The 24928-nt window shown below is 39.6% G+C and overlaps 1 protein-coding gene across 3 annotated transcripts in view; it reads left to right on the forward strand.

The window, feature by feature from the left end:
• Positions 1 to 24928, forward strand: part of KIFAP3 (kinesin associated protein 3) — a 72266-nt gene that overhangs the window by 43148 nt on the left and 4190 nt on the right. For 2 of the 3 annotated variants that reach the window (XM_064147284.1, XM_064147285.1), the window contains exons 18-19: positions 4232 to 4421; positions 8791 to 8890. In XM_064147284.1, coding sequence (XP_064003354.1) covers positions 4232 to 4421; positions 8791 to 8890 — 290 coding nt within the window. Of the gene's footprint in view, positions 1 to 4231; positions 4422 to 8790; positions 8891 to 16148; positions 18390 to 24928 lie in introns of those variants that run through there. The other variant, XM_064147286.1, reaches the window with a different exon arrangement.

Raw genomic sequence — 24928 nt, forward strand, 5'->3', positions numbered from 1 at the left:
TTAAATGACATGCCTAACTTTTGGATAGCTAGACAAGATAAATACTTGCTTTCTAAATGAATGTTTTAAGGATGAATAAATAATGAATAATGCAGCATATCACCAAGTGTAGCCTTGAACACAAGGACATTCTCCTTACTGTAAGGCAGTTTTAGCTTTGTATGAGGAATTACATCAAATGAACCCTATTACAGACCCAATTAAAGGGCAACCACATTAAAGTGAAAAGGACAATCTGTTTTTCATCAGCTGTGAGAGAACACAAAGCAGATCTGTGTAGCTCTATGTTATCCTATAGTGTGTTAATAAGATACAAGGTGTGATGGAAGCCAGTGACAAAGGGAACCCCTGATAGGGAACAGACACACTCTGATAATAGGCCAGTTAACGCTTCATAGTATTTCAATGGTTCAGCAGTAAACAAAGTTGGAAGCAGAACTTCAAAAAAGATGGCACATTCCTTGCAGAGTCAAACCATATATCTTCTATGACACTTCTGGATTTATGGAAACCGAATGTTAAAACCAGTGATGTCAAGGAGCTCCAAAGAGAATAAAATCAACCTTTGGAATTCCTCCTTTTATGTTTCTGAACATAGAATATTGGGGGGGGGGGGGGGGAGGTGTGCAGGAGCTTGGAGAATAGACACATTCTGTCCACCTTTTTCTTGTTCCTCCCCCCCACTGCTTTGTTGATAACCTTACATTTAAAAGGGCTGGAGGACAAAAAGCTATGTTTGTATCTCTTGATATTTAGTTTCCAGTTTCCATCTTTGGAGCAATTCCTTAGTAAAATGCACTTTGTGTGCTTGCAAAACAAAGCCTAACCAAAAAAGCTCACCGAAAATAAAAATATATTTTTAAAAAAGGTTTTAATAGCTCAGAATATAATTACTGGAGGCTTGCTGTGTTTTAGGGAATTGTTTTGCTCTGAACTTCTTTAATTTGGTTTCTTTGTGCCTTTTGGCTGTAATGCTGCATTTACGGCTTTTCTTCCATTCCAGTGTTATTCCATTAATCATTTGCCTAGTGGTGTTTCTGCACATTTCTGTGGAAAATCTACAGACATATTCCTGATCTAGCAGTACTTAAATGAACTTCTTTGTGCTGGGATTATGTAAATCCTTATAGATTGTTGCGAATTGTCCTTTTCTAGCATTGTTGCCAGGGTGAAACTACTGACAAAACTGGTCATTGACTCTGGTGCAGTCACTTCTTTGTTCTTGGTGTTCATTGGTAATGAAATTAAAGGTACTAATGCAACAAAGTAGCCAAGCTGCTTGAAGAGATGACTTCTAATTTTAAAATAATGTGCAGATGTGCTCAGTCTTATAGCTGTTGATTCATCACGTGTTGCTAAACCTGTTTTCCAAAATGTAGATGAATGATTAAAGTAAAATCCCTGGGAGTTTTAAACCTCTTTTTAAGAGGGGAAGCATAGATTACCTAGGAGTATTCTGCCCTGCTGTCATGGGCTAAAGAAAAAATGAGAAGTGTTATAAATAAGAAATGTTAACTGATGTTCTTAGGAGGGTATAAGAAGTTCACGTCTACTTGTGATGAAAGTTCAGTGTGTTTAGATGGAGGTGTCGAATGGAACAGTGATGCTGGGCTGGTGGGATCAATTTGGGGTTGTAGCTTTGGGAAGATTAAAACCTTTTCAAAGTGCATTTGTGTTAAATGTGAGTTAAGTAATTTAACTGCTGGCCTTTCTGCTTTTGAGAACTTTCAAAAGTAAACAAAGTTAGGTAAAAGGGATTCAGCTTTCCCACTGATTACTCTAATTTGCTGTTCACTAAGTTGTTTATTTTCCCCCACTTCTTTGGAATCGTGATTTCTGGGAATAGTTGTCTTCAGACTGTGATACGATTTCTGGCAGTTATAAGGGTGTTTCTCTAAAGCTTGTAATTCACAGCTACTGGAGACTGACATAATAGATAGCCCATAGTTTAGCTCTGGCAGAAACAGCAAAGGAGATGTTTCCAAGATGCTGGTCAAATGTCATCACTGAAAGTCATGCCCTTTTGTTTTTATATGTTTTATAAATCTCAGAGATGAGCTTCTTTTTCCAGAGGAGCTCTTGTTTTGCACCGTTATTTCTACTGTTTCCCTTTAGTTGAGAACGGAAAGTGAAGAGATCAACAGGCAGAAAGGGCACAAATTGTTCTTTCCTCAGTCAGTATGAGGCATCGGTGTGAGTGTGTGTTGGGTTTTGTTGTTTAGGGTGTTGTGGTTTTCCTTTTTTCCTCCCTAAGGTTGCTGCATTACTGTGTGGCTGACAGAAATCTGGAATTTTGCTAGAGGTCACTAGGAACCACAAGTATCTATGGAGCCTACAGATGGCATATGCAGGAGTCCAGGTTTTGAACAGGGCCAATCATGTGCCAGGATGGTGTGGAGGGGAGTTAAAAAAGTCTAGTGATTAGTGTTGATGAGAGATTAAATTAGAGAAATATAGAATGTCACAGGCTGGTCAGAGCCCCAGATCTGCGGATACTTGCATGGGCACCCCATCAAAAAGGAACTCTGCTTTAAGCCAAGAGAAATAAACTTGCCATTTCTCCAAGTAAAACAAAGCTCTTTCCACTGCTGTAGAATAAGGGCTTGTGGTTGCCCAGCGTGACATGATTCCTGATGAAGCGTTGGATGCTCTATATGCTCATTATCAATGTCAGAGGAGTCTGCCAAAGTAAAAGGGTGAGCTGCTTTATGTGCTGTCCACTAGTCAGAGGGGTGGAAAAAAAAACAGGGTAGAGAGAGTGTTACCTATGTCAGGTTAGTAGCAGTGAAGACAAAGTAGGTTGACTGTTAAGTCAGTTTAAAATCTCAGATTTAGTCTGTAAGAGTTTTCAGATGCTTAACCTGAGTTACTGTAGCTAACTTATTCTGGATTCACTGCTAGTTTTTTACCTTTGGTTATAGCCAACTTTTGAATGTCTAGCTGGAGCAGACAAGATGTTGCTAATTCTGTGAAGGCTGTTCATCCCCATCAGGGCTAAGTAAAACAGATATTAAAAACCTTAAACTACTCCAGCAAGATCTTCAAGGAAAGTCTGTCTAGATCATGCATTAACCAGCATGAGAATCAAGAAATTATTTTCTGTCTTTCTCTCCTTTGTAGTTAGTGAAGTGGGAGTTGTTTTGTGAAGGTATTTCTTCCCACGAGCAAAAACATTTTAGTTCTGAGTGTTACTCTTGTTCACAGTCCCTTTGACTGAAAAAGTACTAGCCATGGTGAATTATTTGTGAATCTTCCCAAATGGATAATATCTGCAGATTACATATGGAGATGAGTTTCCTATAGTTTGCTGTGCCCTGTCTTTCCAGGACCGTTGAGAAACTGAGTATTATGCACAGGTCTGCGTTCCCTCAGTGGTAATCAACAGCCCACATGGTCTGGTATGTTTAGAAAAGGCTTCTAAACAACTGATTGCAGTGACCATAGATATGGCACTTCTTTATGATATTCCTTTGCTTTGAATATCACCTCACTTGAGTGCAATTAGGCTGTGATCCAGGTGGAAATTTCATGCAGATATTTTGTTTCCATGGTGACTGAAAGCTGGATGCTGTTTTCTTCAACCTTCTAGAGAAGATCCTCTTGGATTTTAGTTTTGTGTCTTGGATTCCCATCTGCTCTTTATTACAAACATTGTGTAACCTTTTTGTGGGTGTTCAATGTCATACATAGGAAGCCATTATAATTTAAGAAAGCCGTTAGAATATTTAACGAGAAGTTGAAAATTAAATCCTGAGTTCTTACTGAAGCTCATTAAACAAAGATTTATTGGTTTTATCACAACCATTTTTGCTAGTATTGTCTACTAACCAGTTGTCCCAGTGAATGCTCATCTAACGAGGATGTGAAGGGTATTTGGCAAATCTTAGTAATTAAGTACTGAAATTACAGTAATCAGCTACTCTTGATAAGCCAGATGAGGAGACTGTGGTGATGGAACTTCACTGCTCAAAGCATGAGTTTTTTCTGGATGCTGTAAAGTTACAAACCATGAAGGGAAGATTGTACTGCTGCTTGCACAGAAGTAGAATAATGTCCAGCACTTGCAAATCATTCCTTTGTTTGCCTAAAGCACTCTGGATAGAAGATTTTGAGTTGCTGAGCTCAGAGACTTGCATCTTTCACTGACATTAAATTCCTCTGCCATTTCCCGTTAAAGCAAACAGCTTCATATATACCTCATCATAAAGTATTGCATGGTGATTTTTAACAGGAATATGATGAAGAATGGGCTAAAAAAATCCAGAGTGAGAAGTTTCGATGGCACAACTCTCAGTGGCTGGATATGGTGGGCAGTCGGCAGATGGATGACAGTGAACAGTATCTGTATGGTGATGATCGTATTGAGCCCTACATCCACGAAGGGGATATTCTGGAGAGACCTGACCTCTACTACAATGCAGGTAAGGCAGCACGTGTTAGTGTTCAGGACTGGGACCATATCCTCTGTGGTTGGAAGAGGCACTTGGACTGAAGCTGTAGAGAGAATCTACTTACTCAAACCTGGGGGACAGTTACCTTTTGTGTCACTGGGAGCAACACTGATGCTAGCCAGGGATGGTCGTGTCCTTGTTAGGGTGCTAATGGTGGATTGAGTCTCCTTCTCTGGAGACTTTCATAACCTGTCTGGATATATTCCTGTATGACCTGAGCTAGATTCTATGGTCCTGCTCTGGCAGAGGGGTTGGACTTGATGATCTCTGGATGTCCCTTCCAACACCTAACATCATGTAATCCTCTGAGTACTGTATATCCATGATCTTCTGAAGCATTACAGATCTACATTCATCATTTCAGCTTTATTAGTATTGTTTGTATAATTTGTAGTACAATTTATATTTATAAACAATTTATAATTGTTACTTATTGATTTATTAAATTTAATAATAATATTATAATTACTGTATCATAATTATATTATAATTATAATAATTGTGCTATAATATTGCAATCAATATAATTATATTATAACCAATTAATAATACCTATTTTTAAAGTATTAATTATTATTAATTAATTTATAATTATAGTTTTTATTTGTATAATTTTGATTGTCCTATATCTAGGGAAGCATGTGAATCTCTTGAGGAAGTTCTTTTTTCAGTTCCTCAAATGAAAAAAGTCTTACTACTTGACAATTTGACCAAATTAGTTAAAATAACAAAAGCAAAACTAAAATGATTCTGAAGTAGAGTTGGCTGGACTTGATGATCTTAGAGGTTATTTCCAACCTTTATGATTTTATGTTCTTATTTATGATTAATCCATTTTGTACAGGGAAAAAAAAAAAACAGAAAAAAGAGAATTATTATCATTTGGCTTAATGCTATTAATAGTACAAAATGGCACAGTCCTGGGGGATCTCAAGTGGAATCTACTCTGTCTCTCGTTCCATAAAGATTTGCAGTTACTAAGAAAACAAAAGTTGCCATGCTGATGTATACTGACACTGATGTATTTAGTTCAATATTGCCAGCTATTTAAGAGGAAGGTTCAGAAAACTCAGCAGGAGACAATGGTGAAATTATTTGTCCACTGAATTAAAGGCTTTGTAGCTTTTCATAACTAGGAGTTGGCGTATGCTCTCAAACTTACTGTTTAGATCCTTTTCAAAATCCTGGATGACTTTATGCACATAGGATTATTTCTTAATTATTATTTATCTTAATTGTTGGACTTGAGACAGGGTTTTTTTTTGTTTTCCACACAAGTGTCCAGTCCTTTACTATGAAACATGAGTCACAGAACTCTGACTCTGGATAAATTTGCAGGAATGGTATTAAGAAAAACAACCACTAAAACCCATCATCTTTGCTTGCAGCTCTTGTGGGAAAATAATTGGGCAAGACTTCAGTAGCATCTCAAAAAATATTCCTAAAGGCTATCAGAACGTAAGGATGCTTTCGATTACCTATGTCAGCCACAGCATAAAGGGATATGCTTTCCTCTTTCAACTGTGTGCCTTTATCTTGCTCTGTTAGACCTACAGGGTTAGTGTGAGCCCTGTGTTGTATGGTACCTGGGTCTTGTGTCTCCTTTGGGCTTCGTCAGTTAAAGATGTGCCAGAATTCCTCTTGCAGTCTCCCCTTTACAGGTCTGACTAATAAACCTTTGCTTATTTCATAGGGCCATTTCTTTTCCTAAACAGTATGAGCTAGAGATGGAGTGGCAGTAACACTGCATTTCCTGGATTTAAATCATTTATGTTACAGGCTTAATGTTATTTGAACAAAGATTTTTCTGTTGGAATTGGTATTTGACCAGGAAGGAGAGGCAGGTTTCCAGTGATATGTTCTGCAGATGTTTGAAAAGTGCTTTTGTTTTTAAAGGTATAAGAGTAGGTGATTATATTCAAAATATAGATTCACTTCTCAGATTCCTTCTGACAAGTGCCAGTAATGGTGTGCTTCTGAAGTGTACTAGATTTATATTTTTGAGATATGGTCAGGGGAGACATAATATTCCTTTGAAAAGGCTATAGGTTATTGTACCAGTTGGAGTAGTCATTTGGGTTTTTGAAGGACTGAACGTTACTAAGTTAAAAAAACAAACAAAACAAAACTTTGTGCAGTCAGAAATTAAATGCTTGTATTTCATTTTGGTGTATTTAGAAATGACTGAGGGCTGATGCTCAACACGAGCTCCCCCTCATCCGTAACAGTGCTTGAGTTCACTGATGGCAAGATGAGTTCCTTGTTGCAGTGACATCACAGCATGTCTCCTGCTTAGCAATTTAAACCTACATGAAAAACTTGATAGAATCTGTGAGGTTACCTTCATGAGCTGGGTGCATCTCTTGCTCTGCGTGTACATAACCCTAACTTATGTTGAAATGTACATAGCAACGGAAGTCCTTTTGCTGTGTAATCACACCATATGCAGCTGATGCTCTCCATGTGCTTTCATTTTCCTATAAATTCATGTGAGCCATAACTCTGAGTGTTATGGTTTGAATGTTAACACTCTTGATTGAAGACACTTTAAGAAGCAGTAGCTCTAGCCTCAGAGTTAAAACATAGTGCTCGCTTTATCAAGATAAAGATAGATGTTATTTTGAAGTCTCTGCTTTCAAATAAGTTTTAACCAAATCTGAAATGTTATAATACATAGTCCTTGGAACTTAACTGCTTTTTGTTCTGAAGTGCTGCAGATATGAAAGTGCTAATGTTCTCCTTCGTTTTTGTTCTGTTAAAAATACAGACTAGGTGATGAAATAGGAAAATGTGCCCCAAGTGGTGTTTATGGCCATTTCAACTTTCCTTCCTTTTTGGTCATTTGACAGCCGTAGGATAGCACAGGGCACTCCTGTCTGGCTGAACGTGCTGAAAGACAGCAGTATCGATCTGTGCCACGTTACTTGCCTGTCAAGTAATACTCTTTCACATACTGTGTGCACATGTATGCAATTAGAATATAGCCATGTACATCTGATCGTGGCTAGCATTTTTCATTTACAGTCTGTTAGGTTGTATTCAGCTGCTTTCCCATGAGGTATTATCTTCTAACTGAATTTCTGTAGCACCTCCTCAAATGTCTGTTAGAAATCTAGATGTGTCAATCCTATTCCTTTTATCATTTGTCACTACATTATCTTCAAAAAACATCAGGTAAATTCATAAAGCACAGGGAGATTTGTTTGAATGCCTGAGTCATCATCTCTAAGCCTTATGTCTGTAAGTAACTTTCCACTGCTTCCTGCATAGGCAGTTTTAGTAGTTTTGCAACCACAAAGGTTAAGCCAAGTGGCCTGTGACTCCTTGGATCTTATCTCTCTCTCTCTCTCTTAAAAGTGGAATGGCATTTGTAACTTCCTGGTCATTAAGAATTTCTCTCTTCTCTGTTAAACTATTGAAGTATCAGTCTGCATGTACCTGTTTCTGCTCTGTTTTTATTGGGATGATTTCTCCGTAGCAAGTCTATGATTGTTTTTATAGAAACAAACTGATGTAGGATCTGTTTTAATGAAACAGATATTTTTATGTGATTAGAGCCTAACTAATTCCCAAGTAAGAAGTGTGTCCTTAATATTAACAAGAAATGTGTTCTGTGAATGGGGCCAGGAAAGAGCTAAGCTGGGCTCTCATTCACCTGAGGTCAGTTCACTGACTACTTCAAAGGCACTCTGGATTTACACTGATAGAAAGGAAATGTTAGCTTCTGATTGTCTTCCCTTCCTTATAAAGCAAGCAGAGACTGGAGACTATGAAGCCTGTAAGTAATAATATTGGCTCTGTAAGTGCCGGCATCTTTACATGCCAGTGTTTTAATGTAAATGAAGCAAATGAAAGCTGTAACTTGTGTTTTTGAGAGGATATCGTGTGAGAAGACCACCATTATGGGAAATAGCTGGAAGACATCAAAATATGGAGGAGATAAAATAAGTTTGAAGTTGCTTTCCTGTCTTTCTTAACTTGTTTTGAGAGAGTGATGAAGAGTAGAGTCTGAACAATTAAGAGCTTTTGCTGCTTTACCACTTTTATGCTGTGGCCTTTATTCTCATTTTTTCTCTGGGCTCATCTGCCAGACAAGATGGGCATGAGGAAGAAGGGGTAAGAGACTATTTTTTAGGTACAGCATTTTTCAGGTCAGTAGGCTAAGCTCATTCGAGTCCCAGTAATGTTGCTGTTTTTCAGAGTTGCTGTTGCTTGACATTCCTCCTAGCAGTGCAAGTTGCTAATGAATTTGTAAGAGAGACCAGCACAGGTTGTGTTGCCCACTTGCCCTGAAGTCATGCTCCTTCATACAGTCACCATATCTGTCTTCTTTTTATAGATGGCCTCGTAGCCCCTGATGGAGCAGTCAGTCCAGATTTCTTTGGTGATTACAATCTTCAGAATGGAGACCTCATCGGGCAGCATCCCTTCTCCAGCAGGTGAATTGCTGTTTGTTTGTAAAGAGGCATACAATCCAACAGTGGCTAATCCAGTTTCTTTATCAGGCTTCATGTATGTCATTCAACAGTTTCTGCCCCTATTGCTGTAGGAATGATTTACACTGAAGACTTCTAGTCTATCTTCTGAATTCTACATTCCTTTTAATATTAACATGTGTGCTACAATACATCATAGCTTCCCAAAAGCTATAGACTAGAAAAGTAAAACTAGAACACAAGGCAACCACGCATCATGCCAATTGCTCAGATGCTGTTCAGACACAGCTCTTGGGAAATATCTAAAGAGAGGCTTGAGCAGCTGGTTATCTAGAAGACTTTAGTTTCCAATAGTCTTACATTATTAAAAGTAAATTTCTCATCTGTCAAAACTGTTTCTGTGGGTTTGGGTTTTAGTTGTTTCTGTTTTGTTTGGACTTTTTCCTTCCCTTAACCTAAGCCATCCCAAGGTATGTTCACTTAGGTTACTGATGGCGCTGAAAATTTGCCAGATGAGCAAAAGATGTTGGCTTGACTTTTGGGAGATGTTTTCCTGAAGTCCCTCCCTGGTCAGTGACCTCTCCTCTGAATGTTAGCAAACTGTTCCAGTTTGAATTTCTGAGTAGGCATCTCCACGAGTTCAGAATAGAAAAGACTCATTTCAAAGAATGAAATCTTCATGGGTCCTGTGGTGTTTAGGAAATGCCTTTTGTAGAGCATGAATTATGTGCACTTATTAGCAGGGAATACTTCAAACACTTTACAGACAAAGTACAGAATTCACTTTAGCAGGAAACTATCCGGACAATCCCCGCTCATTTGTTGAAGTTGTTTCTTTCCAAAGGAAGAATGTTATTTTCACAACTGTAGTCACCATTTGTAAAATAAGAGTAATTCACAGTATATACAACCAAAGGAAAAAAGATATTTACTTCCTTACTTTGAATTCTTGTAGTTGTTAAAGGGCTCTGGACAGTTAGATTTGTTTGATTACTCTACTGGAAAGCTGAATATTTAGCAAGGGTGGAATAGTGCTGATGTTTTAGAGAGCAAATTAAACCAACTAAAATACCCAAATCGTGAAAAAAAATTAGGACTTGAGGTGGATCCTTTTGAAAAAAGGAGGTATTTATACTCAGTAAGGATGAAGTTCAAACCAATGTGTATAACTCTTTGCACAGAGCCTGTTTGAGCAGGTGATAACTGACACTGATCATTTCCAAATGCACAACCTTTGTTTTGGAGCATGAAGGTGGTGGCTATTACTTCCCTCAGTTTCTTTATACACTACTCTTGAAGTCTTAGTATGTGACTTCCTATTTTCACCTTTCAAAATAGACAACCCAGGAGATGACAGATTTCTGTATTAACCAGAATGTTGTATGTCGCAACAGACTTCATGGACTGCTGGAGGTCAGAGGGAAAAGTGTATAGGGTGAAGCTTGCAGACTGCTTTGTTTACTGTAAACTTAGATGCAGTCCTAGTCAGGATGCTCTTGTTTTGCCAAAAAGCTTTCGACTGGGGCAAAAAAAAACCTCTTGAGTGTCCTTGGGTAAAAGTAGGTTACTCAACCTCAAATTTCAGTTCCTTATCAGAGACTACTTGCTACATTAGTAAGCTGTTTTTAAATCTGATTGGATTCCAGCTAAAATAAGTAGCAAAATACATCTGATGCGTATGAAGTTAAAATATTTGTAGAATTCTCATGTAATAAGGCAATTTGGAGGCTCACCTGAAGAAAGAAAACAGAACAACTTCAGTTTGGCTAATGACAAACTTGGTAATTACCCATTGATGATAGGCTCATAAGTACTGCTTTTTCTCAATGGAATTCTGTTTCTAGGAAGACTTTTTGCTATATGATTGCTCCTTGGATTTATCTGCAGTCCAGACACACAGTCTAATTGGAAACAGTGCGGGCTGCTGTGAATGTTTTGTCCTATTTGTAATAGAGTGGGGCTGGATTGTTTGATAGAATAGATACTGGCAGTTGAGCAGCGAATCCCAGTTTTCAGATGTGTGTCATTATTGTTTTGAACTTCTTGGCACCAGGAGCCAGGATTTCCTGATGCTTAGAGCTAATGTAAAATGCATTAGTGCTCCAAGGCATGAGCCATGGAATTGCCAGTCCCATGAGTTTGGAGAGTCAGGCCCTCCCTTTTCCCCAATCTGAATTGGTGTTGGAAGGTAAAATCATACGTGCTAGAGAGCCTAATTAAAAATAATAGCAGCAAGTCAGGGCTCTTTTTATGTGTTGCATAGTGTACTTTTCATCGATATCAAAACATAATTCTAGGGTATTTTTATGCTTGCAGTTTAAAGCTAACAAGAACCTGATGTCAAGGATTTACTTTTAACCAGTTCCAGCTTTTAATAAATCAAGATTTTGGTTATAAAAATGGTTCAATTTTCTCTTATTAATATTTGAATATGCTTTCAGAATTTCTTTTTTTTTTAAAGGCAAACTGGGTTATGATTTGCATAGACAACTAGCAAGCCACTTAATAGTACCATGATTAGTGAATTCAAAGAGAGATGGGCTGATAATGAGTAGAAGCATGCTTTTTGGTCTTTTCATTTGTTTCTTTTTTTGTTTGTTTGTTTGTTTGTTACACATTTGTTGTGCTTCTGTCTTCTGGTCTTGGCCTTTTATATTAGGCTTTTAAATTCTGTAACAGAAATGTTTTTTTTGCTAAGCAAGCAGTGGGGTGACTTCTGAAGGAGACTTTTCCTTCATTTAAGACCACCTCGTGAAATTTGAGGTAGGTGACAACAATGAGCTGACTTCTTGCTACTCAGTTTTGAATAATCTAATCCTTTCTTCTACTTTCTGCACTCCTATGAGGAAGATTTAGGATATGTTACCTCTTTAATTTCTCTGAGGTTATTTCCTATCTTTGCAATATGCTCAGACCAGATCAGAATTTCCCATTGCCTACAGGAAAAACTAACAATTCAATCAGAAAGACCATTTTAGTGCTTGCACATCCCTGAGAAGCTGAGCCAGTGCTGAACTAGTGTTGGTGCCCCCAGTGCATTTCCAGAGTTTAATTGTTTTCTGGTTGCCAGCTCATTTTGAGGCAAAGAAAAAGGGTCTGTGAGGAGGGGTTTTCAAGGACTACAACCAAATGCAAGTTGCCTTGAAGATTTTCACTGTGAGCAATACTTATTAGTACTTGTGCAAGGGAGCTTAGCACACAGCAGCTGCCATACATCAGATTGCTATACCAGTTACACTGAGCAGACAATGAAACCCACGTGCTTCCCTGGTTGCAGGATGCTGGTTGTAGCAGGGGTCTAGGGCAACATCTGCCATTGCAGTTCCATGCTGCAGTCAGGAAAGTTAAAGAGAATTGAAGAAGCAGCTGTATCCAGATGTACAGTTGATGAAGTGGTTGACATCCTTGTAGCCAGCAGGAATATTAGAACTGTCTTGTGTCAAGTCCCTGTCCCAGGAAACACTTGGACCTACATACCTAGACCTGCTGCACAGTCTTGAGTGGGTAGGAAAGTCCTTTTTTCAACAGAATAGGAAAACAGGAGTTTTGAAAAGTTAGGCTGTTTATAGACATCTGCACTTAGTGGATTAGCACATTGGAGTTTCCCTCCCCCTTAATTTTTTTAAGAGGAACATGAAGTAATAGTATTAGGAGTAAGAACATCTACAGATCTGGTGAATTTGGTGGAGTATTTTAGGGGCTGCATTTCTCAAAGACATGGCCTTCCCTTCTAATGCTTTCTTGGGCATCCTTTGAAACCTGGAGTACTGACTACTGCCAAGAGTTGAGAATGCTACCATGCATGATCAGTTCCTGCATCATATAGTACAGAAGGGAATTTTAAGAGTATCTATCCCTAGATTCAGATTGTATATTCCTTGCATGCTTGCTATTCTAGGCACATCCCTAAGCAAGCAGGAATTACTGTTGTTTCTGTTGATGGTCAGCATAAAGGAGAAGCAGCACATAAGTGAAGACCTGGAAACCTGCCATTTTTCTTATCCTGCCACCATCACTTTAGGGACTAAAGGCATTGTTACAGCTAAAAATGCTTCATTTCTGTTAATGTACCTCATGCATTTTACAGCTTGAGAGTTTGCAGCTCTGCTTTCTGAACTGTATTCTTAGTGGCGTTGTACTACTGTGTATGATGTCTATAAATAGAATTACTTCAGAATGTAATATGCACAGAAGCAGTGATAAAGTACATAAACAGCCTCTCTTGTTTTCCTCAAAGGTTAGGAGCAGAATGCGAACAGATTGTAAGGTATGTTTTCCATTCAGGAGAAAATAACATGGCTGAGGAGACTGCTTTGACAGCTTGTATCCAGGTTTTTTTCATTGGCTAGGAAAAGACTTTTGTGATTAGATTACCAGCTTTGAATCATCTTACTGTCTTTCAGAAGCAGATGGGCATTAGGCATAGATTTGAAATTTTCATCAGTTATTAAAATGTGTATTCGAAGCTCCTGGTTCTGATAACTCTTAATAGAGAGTGAAAGTTTTATGATTGTAGCAAGCAAAAAAATCCCTCACCTTTGGCTAATGTGATGACAGCTTAGTGTCTGAGCTGTAAGGGATAAAGACCAGCTGAAAGACATCTCCAAGAATCTATGTCCATTTATCAAATTTTAATCACCTTCTAGTGCCCAATTACTGTAAGACAGAAATGCAGTAACAACAGCTAAATATTTTATGAAAGTTATTCAAAGCATTTTTTTCTACCCTTTGGGGAAGAGACCACTTTTTAAACTTTCCTAGCTATAACCAGATACAGCATAAAATTTAGGTGCAAAGGCAATTTTTTTGTTAATATACTCATCAGGGTTTGCAAATTCTCTCAGTAGCTTTAGAAAGATTAATAGTTAGGAATGCTGGAGCTAGCCAAAGCCTTTTTCCTTCTCAAGGAAATTTTCTGCATTGAAAACCCATTAACATCATTACAAAACATAGCAGAGCTGCCATTGCACAGTCTTTGCTTTCCCTGAAACAAGGCCTTTCTGTGCCTATGCTGCTCATGGTGTGTGCACTCCAATCTCATTTCAACAGAGATCTGATTGAAGCTTCTTCCCAGGAAGCAGTGAGGTTTGGCATGTCAAGCAAAACCAGTTTTATGGGGTGACTGTCTGTCTCTGTCCTTGGTGGAACATCTTTTTCTCTTGACTGAATTTATGCCTAGAACTGTAGCTGCATTTCTTCTGTTGCCATGGCAGGTCATTGTGATGTTTTGTGATCTAAGTATGTGGAGCCAGGACCTTGCAGACTGCTATGCGTTGACTTCAGTTAAGCTGTGTCTGTTGGCAAGTACAGGCGTGCATAATCAAGCTGTTGTGTCTTCAGTTGATGGAAACTGTGGTGATTTGGGCTTCAGTAACTTAATATATGGCTGTAAGTCCTGATGGGAATTAGGGGAAGGCTGTTACTGTGACTTAGCTTGTCTCTAGCTAAGCTACTCAGGTGCCAGAAGTCCACACTGAATGGCAAGAGTAGTTATATCCGCAGGCTTTTTTGGTTGGGTACCCTGATGAAAATCAGATGTGAATTTCCATGGACAAAAGTCCTAGGTCTGTTGCCTTCCATTCATGTTGACTCCTGCAATGTGGTGTGAACTCCTAGCTGTGAGTCACAGCTGAGTAGCTCCTGTTCTGGTCAGCTACAGGAAGTGCATCAGATGATGGCAAATGCTTACCTTCTGTATGTTTATCAATATTTTAAATGATTGTACCTGTAATGTATATCCAGCATCAGCATTTATTGCTATCTTCCATATAGATCCTTATGTTCAACTAGATTTGCTAAAAGCAGTCACAAGTTTGACTTCTCAAGCATTGAAGCTGAGATTTCATCACTTCATTGCTTTCATCTCTAAACCCTACAGAGTATATTGGTGATAAAAAGAACCTTCTTCCTTAAGGAGAGGAGCAGAGGAATTGGTGACCTTGCTGCGGACCATCTCTCATACATGTTGGATTTTCAATAAAGTCATAATTTATTTATAAGTTTGAGCATTCTCTTCCCACCCCTCAGAAGCTAAATGCCATCTCTGCAGGTGAAAACCTAAAGCTTTAGCAGATGTAAAAGTGAGCTGCTCAGGCAACCTTCACATCTGTCAGTGACGGAAGAAACTTTGTTTCATGTTACTTAGAAAGATTAGCTTAGATAAAAATGCTGTCATCTGCAGCAGAATTGAAAGTATCCACATCTCTTTCCTCCTCCTTTGAAGAGGCAATCATGCTTTCCTGTCTTAGAGGTGGACATGTTAGAGAGCATAAAATATCTTCATTAACAGAACGAAAAGCTAATATAGTGGAAATTACCATAACTATATGTTTCTATTTGGAAATATTGTAATGTAGTGATATTTCTGGTGGTTCTGTGCATTACTTTTCCTTATGTACATTTTGTTTTAAAAGTAAACCCAAGGAACTTTATTTTCTCTCTTTTCTCTCTCTCTTTTTTGCTCTCGCTTTCTCTCTTTTCTCTTCCCTCTCGCTCTTTGCGCACCCTTCGTGTGCACCTGGCTCATTTCTCCCCCGCCCTTGCCCCTTGCAGTATGTTTCACAGCATTCTGCTCAGCTTCAACCATTTGGACACTATTTAATTTGCATTTCCCAAGAGAATCGAATTAGGTTTTATTAGTAAATTGGGCCTATAACCTTGTAGGCAGGTTTTATTAGTTTATCACACATCAGTATTAGCAAATTGTAAATCCCACTGAAACGAATTTGAAAAAGTCTTAAAGAGAAGCCCAGAACCAGTGAAGTTCCCAGAGAGAAAGGCTTGGTTTTATTTTAATTGGGGTTTTTTGTTTGGTTGGTTCTTTTTTTTTATCCCACAAAAATATGAATGGTAGCAGAGTCATATCTCTTATCATATTCTGTTGTCTTAACTGCCTACATGTTTAGTTTTAAGAAAGTTAAACTGGATGTGGTCAGAAGGATTTCGCTAAGCTTCTGATATGGCTTAACATAATAACAGAGATAAAGCACACTTCTCATTTGGACCTTACAGCAGTTACTGACTAGTCACGTAAAACAGGCAGGTAAGTTTCTTTTTGTTCATCAGTGCCCATTCAGGCAGTACATATGCTTGGAATTAAGGTCTGGCTTCCAAAAGATCATAATAAGCAAGTAGGAATTGCTGCCTTTTGCAGGAATTTGATCACAGTCTGGGAATAGCTTATTGAAAGACTTGCCTTGATTTCTTCAAATCTTGGATCATGGCCTAAATCAAAATTCACTGTGTGGTTGTTTTCCTTCAGTACTTCAATGCGGGAGTGGTGCTTCCAGAACATGAGTGCTTCATTGCTAAGAGCTTTTGAATGTGAGCTTGAATTTCTCTGTGTCTAGTCTAAAATATCCATATCAGTACTAAACTAGAGTTCTCTCTTTCCTACTCCTGGATTTGTAAGTAGTGGTCATGTTTTCTTCTAGTTGTCACTTTATAACTTTTTTTCATACTGTGTTCTCAGATCTATGTTTACAGAAATTAAATACTGCAACTTGATCATGTTATAACCCAGTTGAGTTGTCACTACTATGTATTTTACCAAATTATGCTGTTTAGATGTGGACAGTTACTCTGGCATTTTTGAAGACCAGGACTCTGATAATTCAAGAGGAAGAAAGTTTTTCTGTGACCCGTATTCATCAATACTGTTTTGCTAGAGTGTGTAGATCTATGCATACTGCAGCATTAAAGGATTAGGACCCAGCACTGCCCATAATATGGGAATGTTCAACATAAGGACAATATTCCTCATATCAGATATTCCATACTCAGCAACTTCTTTTATGTGCTTGGGTGCTTACTTGTTATTATTCTGTTCTTGGACTGTATCAGAAGCAGCTTCCAACCGGCGCTCCTTTTTATCTCCGAACACACAATGTCCACAGTGCAGCATACAGTTCTTGCTCCAAAGAGCTAACACTTAAGACCTGAAGGGAACCAAAGACAAGAAGAGAAGTTACTCATCCAGAGTCAGGTGGCAGAGCTTGGAGTAGAGCAGTGCTCTTCTGACGTCTCTCACAGTGCCCTGATGACTGGACCACACCACCTCTCCAAGGTGTGTGGTCCGTCATCACGAAGGATCGCGTTGCACTTCTTTCATTGACTGTAAGAGCTGTTTAATTGCTCTGAACAATTACCCCAGTATGCTGAGAGATTAAATAGCTGGCTTGGAAACATTTTAAAGGTGCAATTTTTTTCAGCATGCCATTTAGGAAGAGAGTTTGCATTGAGGTTTTAATGCTCTTCAGCTCTTTCGGAACATAGGATACTTGGGCCTCTTTCACTTGCAGTTACTTCTCTTCAGTTTCTTGGTAGTTGCTTTTTTGTGTTACTATATTCCACCTGCCGTTGGCCTCATTTAACTGACATGGTTTAGGTGGCTATTAAGAATTTTAAAATAATACTAAAATACTGTAGAAGTTAGCTCAAGTCCTTTGGAATGTCTTACCAAAAAAGTCCCCCCAAACCTGGGCCTGTCTTTTCTGAAATGTAACATTAATTCCCACGTTGTGTCTGCTGCTCTTAGTCCCTCCAGATGTGCTACTAGGAATAGACTGGCTCCCTAGTTACAAGCCATCTGGGCTCTGTAAACTGATTTGCACTTATATTAAACAATAAGTGAACAGAATGCGGAAGAGTTATTAAAGCAAATGTACATTGCTTATAAATCTCAAAGTAAAATATTAAAATGCAGTAAATGGGAATGGAATGTGCAAATGAAGACCTGCTTGGTTTTTAATGAGTTTAGCTGTGACCTTCTCGATTTCAAACGAAATAAAACAATTTTATTTTTCTCTTTAAAAAAAAAAAAGAAAAAGAAACTATAAAGCTGCTTACAGAAGTATCTGAGACAAAAACAAGGAAATATAATGTTCTAAACTTGACTGGTCCAAACCACTCAAGCTGCTGTGACAGCTCATAAAACTGAGAGTAGTTTTTAACTGGACTCTGTTTTACGTTGCCAGAGTGAATTTTCCTTGCAGGAAGTAGCCAGAAGGTTTATTTAGTTTCCAGACTGCCGCTTTGATCTTTCCATTCTGTCACTTCTCAGGTTACATAGCCCTTTTTCACTGCAGTAAATCTGCAACAGTTAATGAGAATAAAATTTCCTCCTTCTCACTGATCGCATGCTGTTAAATGCCAAACCACAGCCAGCAGCATATTTGCAGAATTCAGCTGCACTGTACAAAAACAGCACAATCAGTTTAATCTTGTTGGTTTTGTAATTCATTTTATTGAGCTTTCCTTTTTCAAGTGACCTATTTTATCAAGACAAGCAGTTGCAAGGCCAGACCTGGAAGAAAGATTTAAAACTGTAATAAAGTGAAGGGTGTTTTGTATGCTATGGATAAGCAATGCTCACAGGATTCAAAACAAAACCCACAATGAGTAGTTTTTTTTAACCCTGTGTATCAGTTGCACATTTATGGCTATTATCAGAACTGAATATATGCTGCAAATAAGTCTCTGGTATAAAAACTAACATTTCAAATTTTTTGGTCAAATTGTTTCAATTCTAAAATTTGACTCTACAAATCTTCCGTTTATCAGCTTCAGCTGTTGAAGTCTGAACCACCCTTTTCTCTCCCCTCTAGAAAATGTAGACCTTTTTTTAACCATGAAATGAGGAGGGGGGAGAAATAAATAAATTTAGAGTTTATTTGCCTTCTGGGGTTTACATCTTATATTTTTTTCCCCAAGACTCACTGCCTAGTCCTTGGCCTGGAAATATTTTTCTATTAATTTAGTTAACATTTTATTTTTTTAATATACATATATATAATAGTGGTACTTCCAGGCCCCTGTTTTTGTATTTCATTTGTTCCCTAATATATCCTGTGTTAGCCCAATGTCAGAAAGCAGTAAGAGTTTTACTTCCTGCTTGGTTTACACCAAAATTGTCACTGATCTGAAATAGATTTTGACAAGATTTCACTAGAGCCCTGTGGTTGAAATCTGGACAATCATCTACAGTGGTAAAAAAATATTTAAAGTTTATTCATCAGTAATATTGTCTTTGCTATGTGCGCTCCAGTGAACACTGCAAATCCCCTAGTAATGTTAACTTTCAGAAAGGGCTTTGAAAGCTTTTATTGCCTGCAGCTGTAAGTCAACGCAGAACAGATTTTTTGACCCTCCCTCCAGCATCTGGATTCTCATCCACATGGAGTTGCCCAGTTCTTGGTGCTGTGCCCTGAAGACAGCACAAGTGTCAACCCATAACCTGCTGGCACAGCTTTTTTTGGTTGTTTCTGCACAAGAGGGAACATTCTCCCCACTTGTATTAAAGCACAGAGCTGAGTTGCCATGTTTGGACTTGGGAAGCTTGTGTAAATATTCAAAGGAACAATTCTCCAGCTTCTCAATGCGAGGCACCAGAAACTTCCATTTCTGCTTCAAGTGCTTATCTCACAGTGCATTTTCACTGTGCCCCTGCTCTGTAAGCTAGCACAAGAAACAAGAAGCACTTCCCAACTGGAATTCTGATGAAATTCTGATGAAAGATGTGGACCAGATCCTGAGCTGCTCTAGTCAATGACACCACTTACCTCCATGAAGTTGCCACTTCAGGATCTTACTCTGCTCACGCTGTTGGATGGAGCTTCTGTGCCCAACATAACACTGGTATTGCTGGAGCTCAGTGAAAGAGATGCTTGAAACCATTCCAAGCCAGGCATGTTATTGGTTTAGGGCAAGATTCTCCAAGTTAGGGAGATGACAGAAATATTTGAAACTGTGCAAGGAGAGAGAGGAAGCAGTGATTTGCTTTTTATTGCCTGCTCCTCAGGGCTTTTTTATTTGTTTTATTTCTAATTAGTTTTTTAAGAAATGGATGTATCTAATCAGTAGGTTTGGCCAGTTGTCGAGTCAGCAGCACAGGAGATGTTCCCATCAGGCATATAATGGGAATTTGGAACTCATTCCAGCTCTGACTGTGCACTTGACTGTTTAACAAATTCTATAGAGAATAGCTGAGAAACTCCAATTTGTGTGCCCGGGGTTTGAGCTTGGGTCAGGGAGTGCTGGGGGAGTTAGCCCAACTGATGCCCTTCAAAGAAGCAAGATGACTTTAGGAGACAACTTGAGTTAGTGAGTGGCTGTTTTGCCCCCTGGCTGTATTCTGGATTGGTTGCTTTTTCTAGCACATCAAAAATGCTCTTTCCCCACGCCCCTCCCTAAGGGGTGTTACAGAATAAGCAAAAGTCTTTTCTATCTACGTCAGTCTGAGCCTTCTTATTACTGTAATTTGTCCCTTGCTGTCTTTAATGGCTGGGGTGTTTTTTTCTTTCAATACCCCAATGGGAAACTGAGGTCATGGAGAAAAGGAGCACCTTGTCCAGGATCACACAGCAGGTAACTGACAGAGCAAGAAACTGAGCCCAGGTCCTAGGCTGCTTTCACAGAGCTAGGATGGCAAACTCTACAGCTTTCAAGCAAGGCTCTTACTGAATTTGGCTAAGCAAGGTCATTTGGTTTGAGTTTAGTGCTTGCTTACTATTCAGCTGGGAAATATATTTTTTTTTAATTCTGTCTCCCCACCAGTGAATTTTGGCATGCTTCTTGCTTGGTGCATAGTTGGAGCCTGCCACAGAAGACACAGTGCTCATTTCTCCACAATTGTCAGAGTTGCATTTGTTTATAATTAAATGGCAGAAACATTAGTATTGTGCCAAGATACAACTGGGCACCAACTCCAGAAGCAACTGGAAACTCTTAAGTCATTAAATGTGCTGAAGAAAGCTGGATCATGTGGAAGAAGAGACATGATCATGTCCATATCATGATGCAGGAGTTATGATTGCACAGGTTAATTCTGGCATTTGTTATCGTTTGAGCAGGTAAATTACTACTATTTAAGGAATATGAATATTCAGTGCTAATGTACAGATAGATGTGGTGTTTGATGCACTGAGCATAGTCCCAGTCCCTGCCACAAAGTTCCCCTTCCACTTGAGTTAGAGGCACAGAAAGCATGGGGGAAAAAAGCTTCATAGGTGGGGGAGAAAAAATTGGGGCCACAGGAGACAGAATTTTAGAGATTTGTGGTTTACAGTTTAACGTCATTACCAGCAGTGGGAGAATCTACAGTTACAGGGCATTATATAAAGAAGCATTGCTTTCTCTAAGGCTTCTCAGTTGTTTGTTGTTTCTCCATAACCCATATTTGTGCTCCTACTCAGAAGGACAGAAAATTTATGGTCAGTGAAGCAAAGCCAGAGGCAGCTGGCACATAGTAGTAAATAGGATCATCTTCTTAATCACTAGACTCTCTAAGCTAGGGGAGAGGCAGCCAAGCCTTATGCCATTTCCTGATGCCCTCCACTCTTTCATGATTGGTGTTAGGAAAATGGTTATGCCATCCAGTGTTTAGCTGTCAGTATCAGCAGAAAGTCCAAACTGTCCATGGGCTTCAGGAGCTTTGAGCCTTGGTTAAAAAGTTCTGGTTAGCTGGTCTCTGAAGAGGACTTTAGAAGCTGAAGGAATTCAGAAATGTTTCCTACCTCTGACGCTTGGATGCATGCCATGCCTGATTCCTCCTGCCTGTCAAAGCCTTGATGCCACCAGTTCCCCCCTACCCCTTTATGCTCTTCTCCCTGTGGTAGGAGGGAGGCTGCTGCAGCATTTGCTAACCAGTCTCTTAATCGGGCTAGCAAGGCTGTAGTCTCTGCTGCATCTAACATCTGATTGTATTGCCCTGCACTGCAACTGTTTCAGGTCTACAGTCTAGCACCTTTCATCAGTGCTTTAAAAAAAACCCTGGGAAAAGAAATACAGACTTCACTGCTGGCAAGCTCCTATGTCTCTCATTGGCAAGCACTAAAAACAAACTGCACCTTGGTTGTACAGGTTATAATGCTGTGCATGTCTGGAGATAAGAGACTGATGTGACACTTCTCTGGCTTAGGTACCTCCCGAGAGAAAAAAAGCCCTTCAGTCTTCCTCTGAACATTGTTTGTTATACACAGGTGTTTGATAGAGCTTTATGGATTACAGAGGTTTGTGGCATGAGAGTTTATAAGTCCAATATAGAATAGTGACTGTGCTGTGTGCTATCAGTTGTACTGTCACAGGTAGCTTCACAGAAGGGAAACACCAGTGCCTCAAGGGTGTACTGGACAGAATTCTAAATGCCTGCTTGGGGTGAGCTGGGGAAGGCTGGAAGGTGGAAGATAATGTTGTTTCAGAAGCAATAAACTAAGGTATGTAGAGGGAGAAGGTGCAGAGTAAACAGCAGGGTTGCTGTGAGCTGTACTGATGTCAGACTCCTGAAGAATGCTCAGAAAACTTCTGGTTCAAAGCCTATGCTCTGGTACTCAGGAGTGATTGTGTATAGCTGCAGGTGTGAGCAGTGGCAGCAAGAAGACATGCCAGATGTGTGAAGAGGGGCTGCCTACTCGTGCCTGTAAATGAACCTTCTCAGCAGCTCAATTGAGTCTATGGAGAACTTCAGGTGCAATTCCTTCATTAGGATTTGTCAGAGTCGCTGATGAGTTGAGTTGTAAGTAGCAATTGCTTGGGCTTACTGATGTCAGAGGACATAGTGAATTGTACATTTAGGTACTTAGTAAATAGATTTCATTTTCAGTACATTTAATAAAATCATAAAGTTATTTCTCCAGTGAGTAGCTGAGAGCCTGTTAGAGATGACACTGGTGTAGAGTAAGGAGAGGGAGGATTTGGCAGTGTTTTAAGACAGATTTGGGATGAAAAGAAATGTAGCTGAAATCATGGCTGTGGTGGAAGCTCCACAGGTATTCAGCTTGGATTTCATTTGTAGTGAGTAGTGATTTCATGCCACTTTAGTTTTCTGTTACCAACCATGAAATGGATAGAAAAAGATGAAATTTGGACCCTAAAGTGTACACTTCTAAACTGATGTTTCACTCTCTAAAGTGAAGAGACTTCCTGTGTCACCTTTGCCTGTGCAGTCAAGTCAGTCTGTTACCCTACAGTTCAGCACAGTTACTGCCGTAGTACTTCATGCCTCTTTCCCGAGCACACAGGTCTGTTTCCCAAACAGTGTTTCTTACTGGGATCACTCTGAGATCCATGCATCCTACTGGAGGCTTTCGAGTAGGACTTAAAGGGGTTAGCTTTGACCAAGAATTTTCCTAGTGAGCCAGGATTGGCCCTTCTGAGGCCCTGCTGACGCCTGAGGAATTAGTACCCATTTTGGAGCCACTTGTCAGCACCAGCACGAGTCACAGCGTGAACGCTGGTGTGGACAAGCTCAGGTGTCTATCACCTGAGGCTTACAGAAAGCAGCCCTGCTTTGTGGCCGAGCTGTAGCCAGTTGCTAACTGCCATAGTTCAGGCCAAGCTCAAGAGCCTCTCTCTGTTCCTGTACCAGGCACTCCTCAGCAGCACAGACACCTGAAGGGGAACCCCAGCAGTGACTTGCTGGACAAGGGCTCCCTGTCTGAGCCTGCCAGGTCTCTCAGCCATTTCACAAAGCCCATCTGATCTCTGAGGTTCTGGCAGCAGGAGGTTAAGTAAGTATTCTGTGGATATGGTGGGATGCTGGCTGTCGTTTCCTGCGGTAAGGGTCCTAGATGGGGGCATATCAATTTGGATATTATGAATCAGAGTAAGTATCAATAAGCAGAGCTGTTAAGAAATTTCTCCTTGCTCATGCACATCAAGAACATTGTTGTCTTCGGCATGTGTTCTTCAGTTCCCTAGCAGTGCAAGCAAATTGGAAAGTTCAGCTGTCATTTGGGGAAGGTCATAGATCACACTAGCAGCCTGAGTAATCCAAGAGGTTTTAAGTATCATAGCATTTAGTTTAAAGTGAAATTTGCTCTGACAGGGGCTGGCAGGCCAATAGGAAAAAGAAATATTTGTGCTTGGAGAAGTGCATGTGTAGAGACCATGAGTATAACTGATGGCTGGAAGTGATTTCAGTCTAAAAAAAACAAATCATTAAGAGAGTGCGTAGGGGTAAAATACACAGTTCATATTTTAAAGGGTCTCAAAATGAACCAGCAACTGAGGTTAGCAGCACTCAGTAATTAACTCTGCTCTTCACTGTTTAACTCCATCAGCTCCAGACCTGGTGATAAACCTTGCACAAGAAGACAGTTGTGCTTGAACAATGTGCTTAGCAGGCACCAAACTCTCTGTGTGCATGTATAAACAGCTGGAGGTGAAGGCCATGGCACAAGTCATTGATATGGGGAGTTCTTGTAGTGCTCTGTACCTGCTATCCAGCTGTAGGGGTTGGGTGCACTTCTGGCTAAATTCATAGGTGAGCAGGCATGACTAATGGGAGAAGAAAATATCAGTTCAGGGATGAGCATTGCTGCCTTGATGGCATCACTATGTCCCTAGCATTGGGAGGACAGGTTGATGCTTGGCTGCATAAATAAGGCATTTATCCTAAGAGCAACTTTTGAAGATGATTGCTATTATAAATCTAAGAGCACATAGCACAAATCATAGGCTAGGTCAATTGTTATCCAATAGGTGTTTATGGCCAAAAAGCTGCCATCCTTCCTGGCTCTACCCTTCTGCTGTTCTTGGCAAAAGTGGCCAGGATTCATCAGGACCCCTGCCTCCTCCACAGGTTATACTTGGTGGAGTCATTGCCTTTAGCCTGCTAGCCTCCTGAGTAAGTCAGACTTCAGCCCACAAATGGGTGTTTGCTGTTTTGTTGCCCTGCCACTTGGTTACCTCCTGGGTTCAATGGCGTTTCCTTAAGAGGACAAGTTTCTTGCTAGGCACTGCCAGTGTAAACAGTCAAATAGGCAAAGCTGGTACACTGCAAGAGAACCAATGTATCAAAATGGAGCTGGCTTCTTTTTTTTTTTTTTTGAGGCATGGGCAAGCCTTCCATTTACTTAAGAGAAACATTTAGATAGGAGAGAGTGATGATTTGATCAGGGTGTTTTAATGTGATGTTCTTGTCCCTTTTTTTTAATTTTATTTTTTGAAGTTTCCAAAGCAGTGATCAGTTGATCCATCTCTTCCAGTTTTCATCAGGACACTAGCATATGTCTAAAGCATTTGGAAATAACCGATACTTCTCAA

The sequence above is a fragment of the Pogoniulus pusillus genome, chromosome 8, assembly GCF_015220805.1.
Source record: "Pogoniulus pusillus isolate bPogPus1 chromosome 8, bPogPus1.pri, whole genome shotgun sequence".
In the NCBI taxonomy this organism is placed as follows: Eukaryota; Metazoa; Chordata; class Aves; order Piciformes; family Lybiidae; genus Pogoniulus; species Pogoniulus pusillus.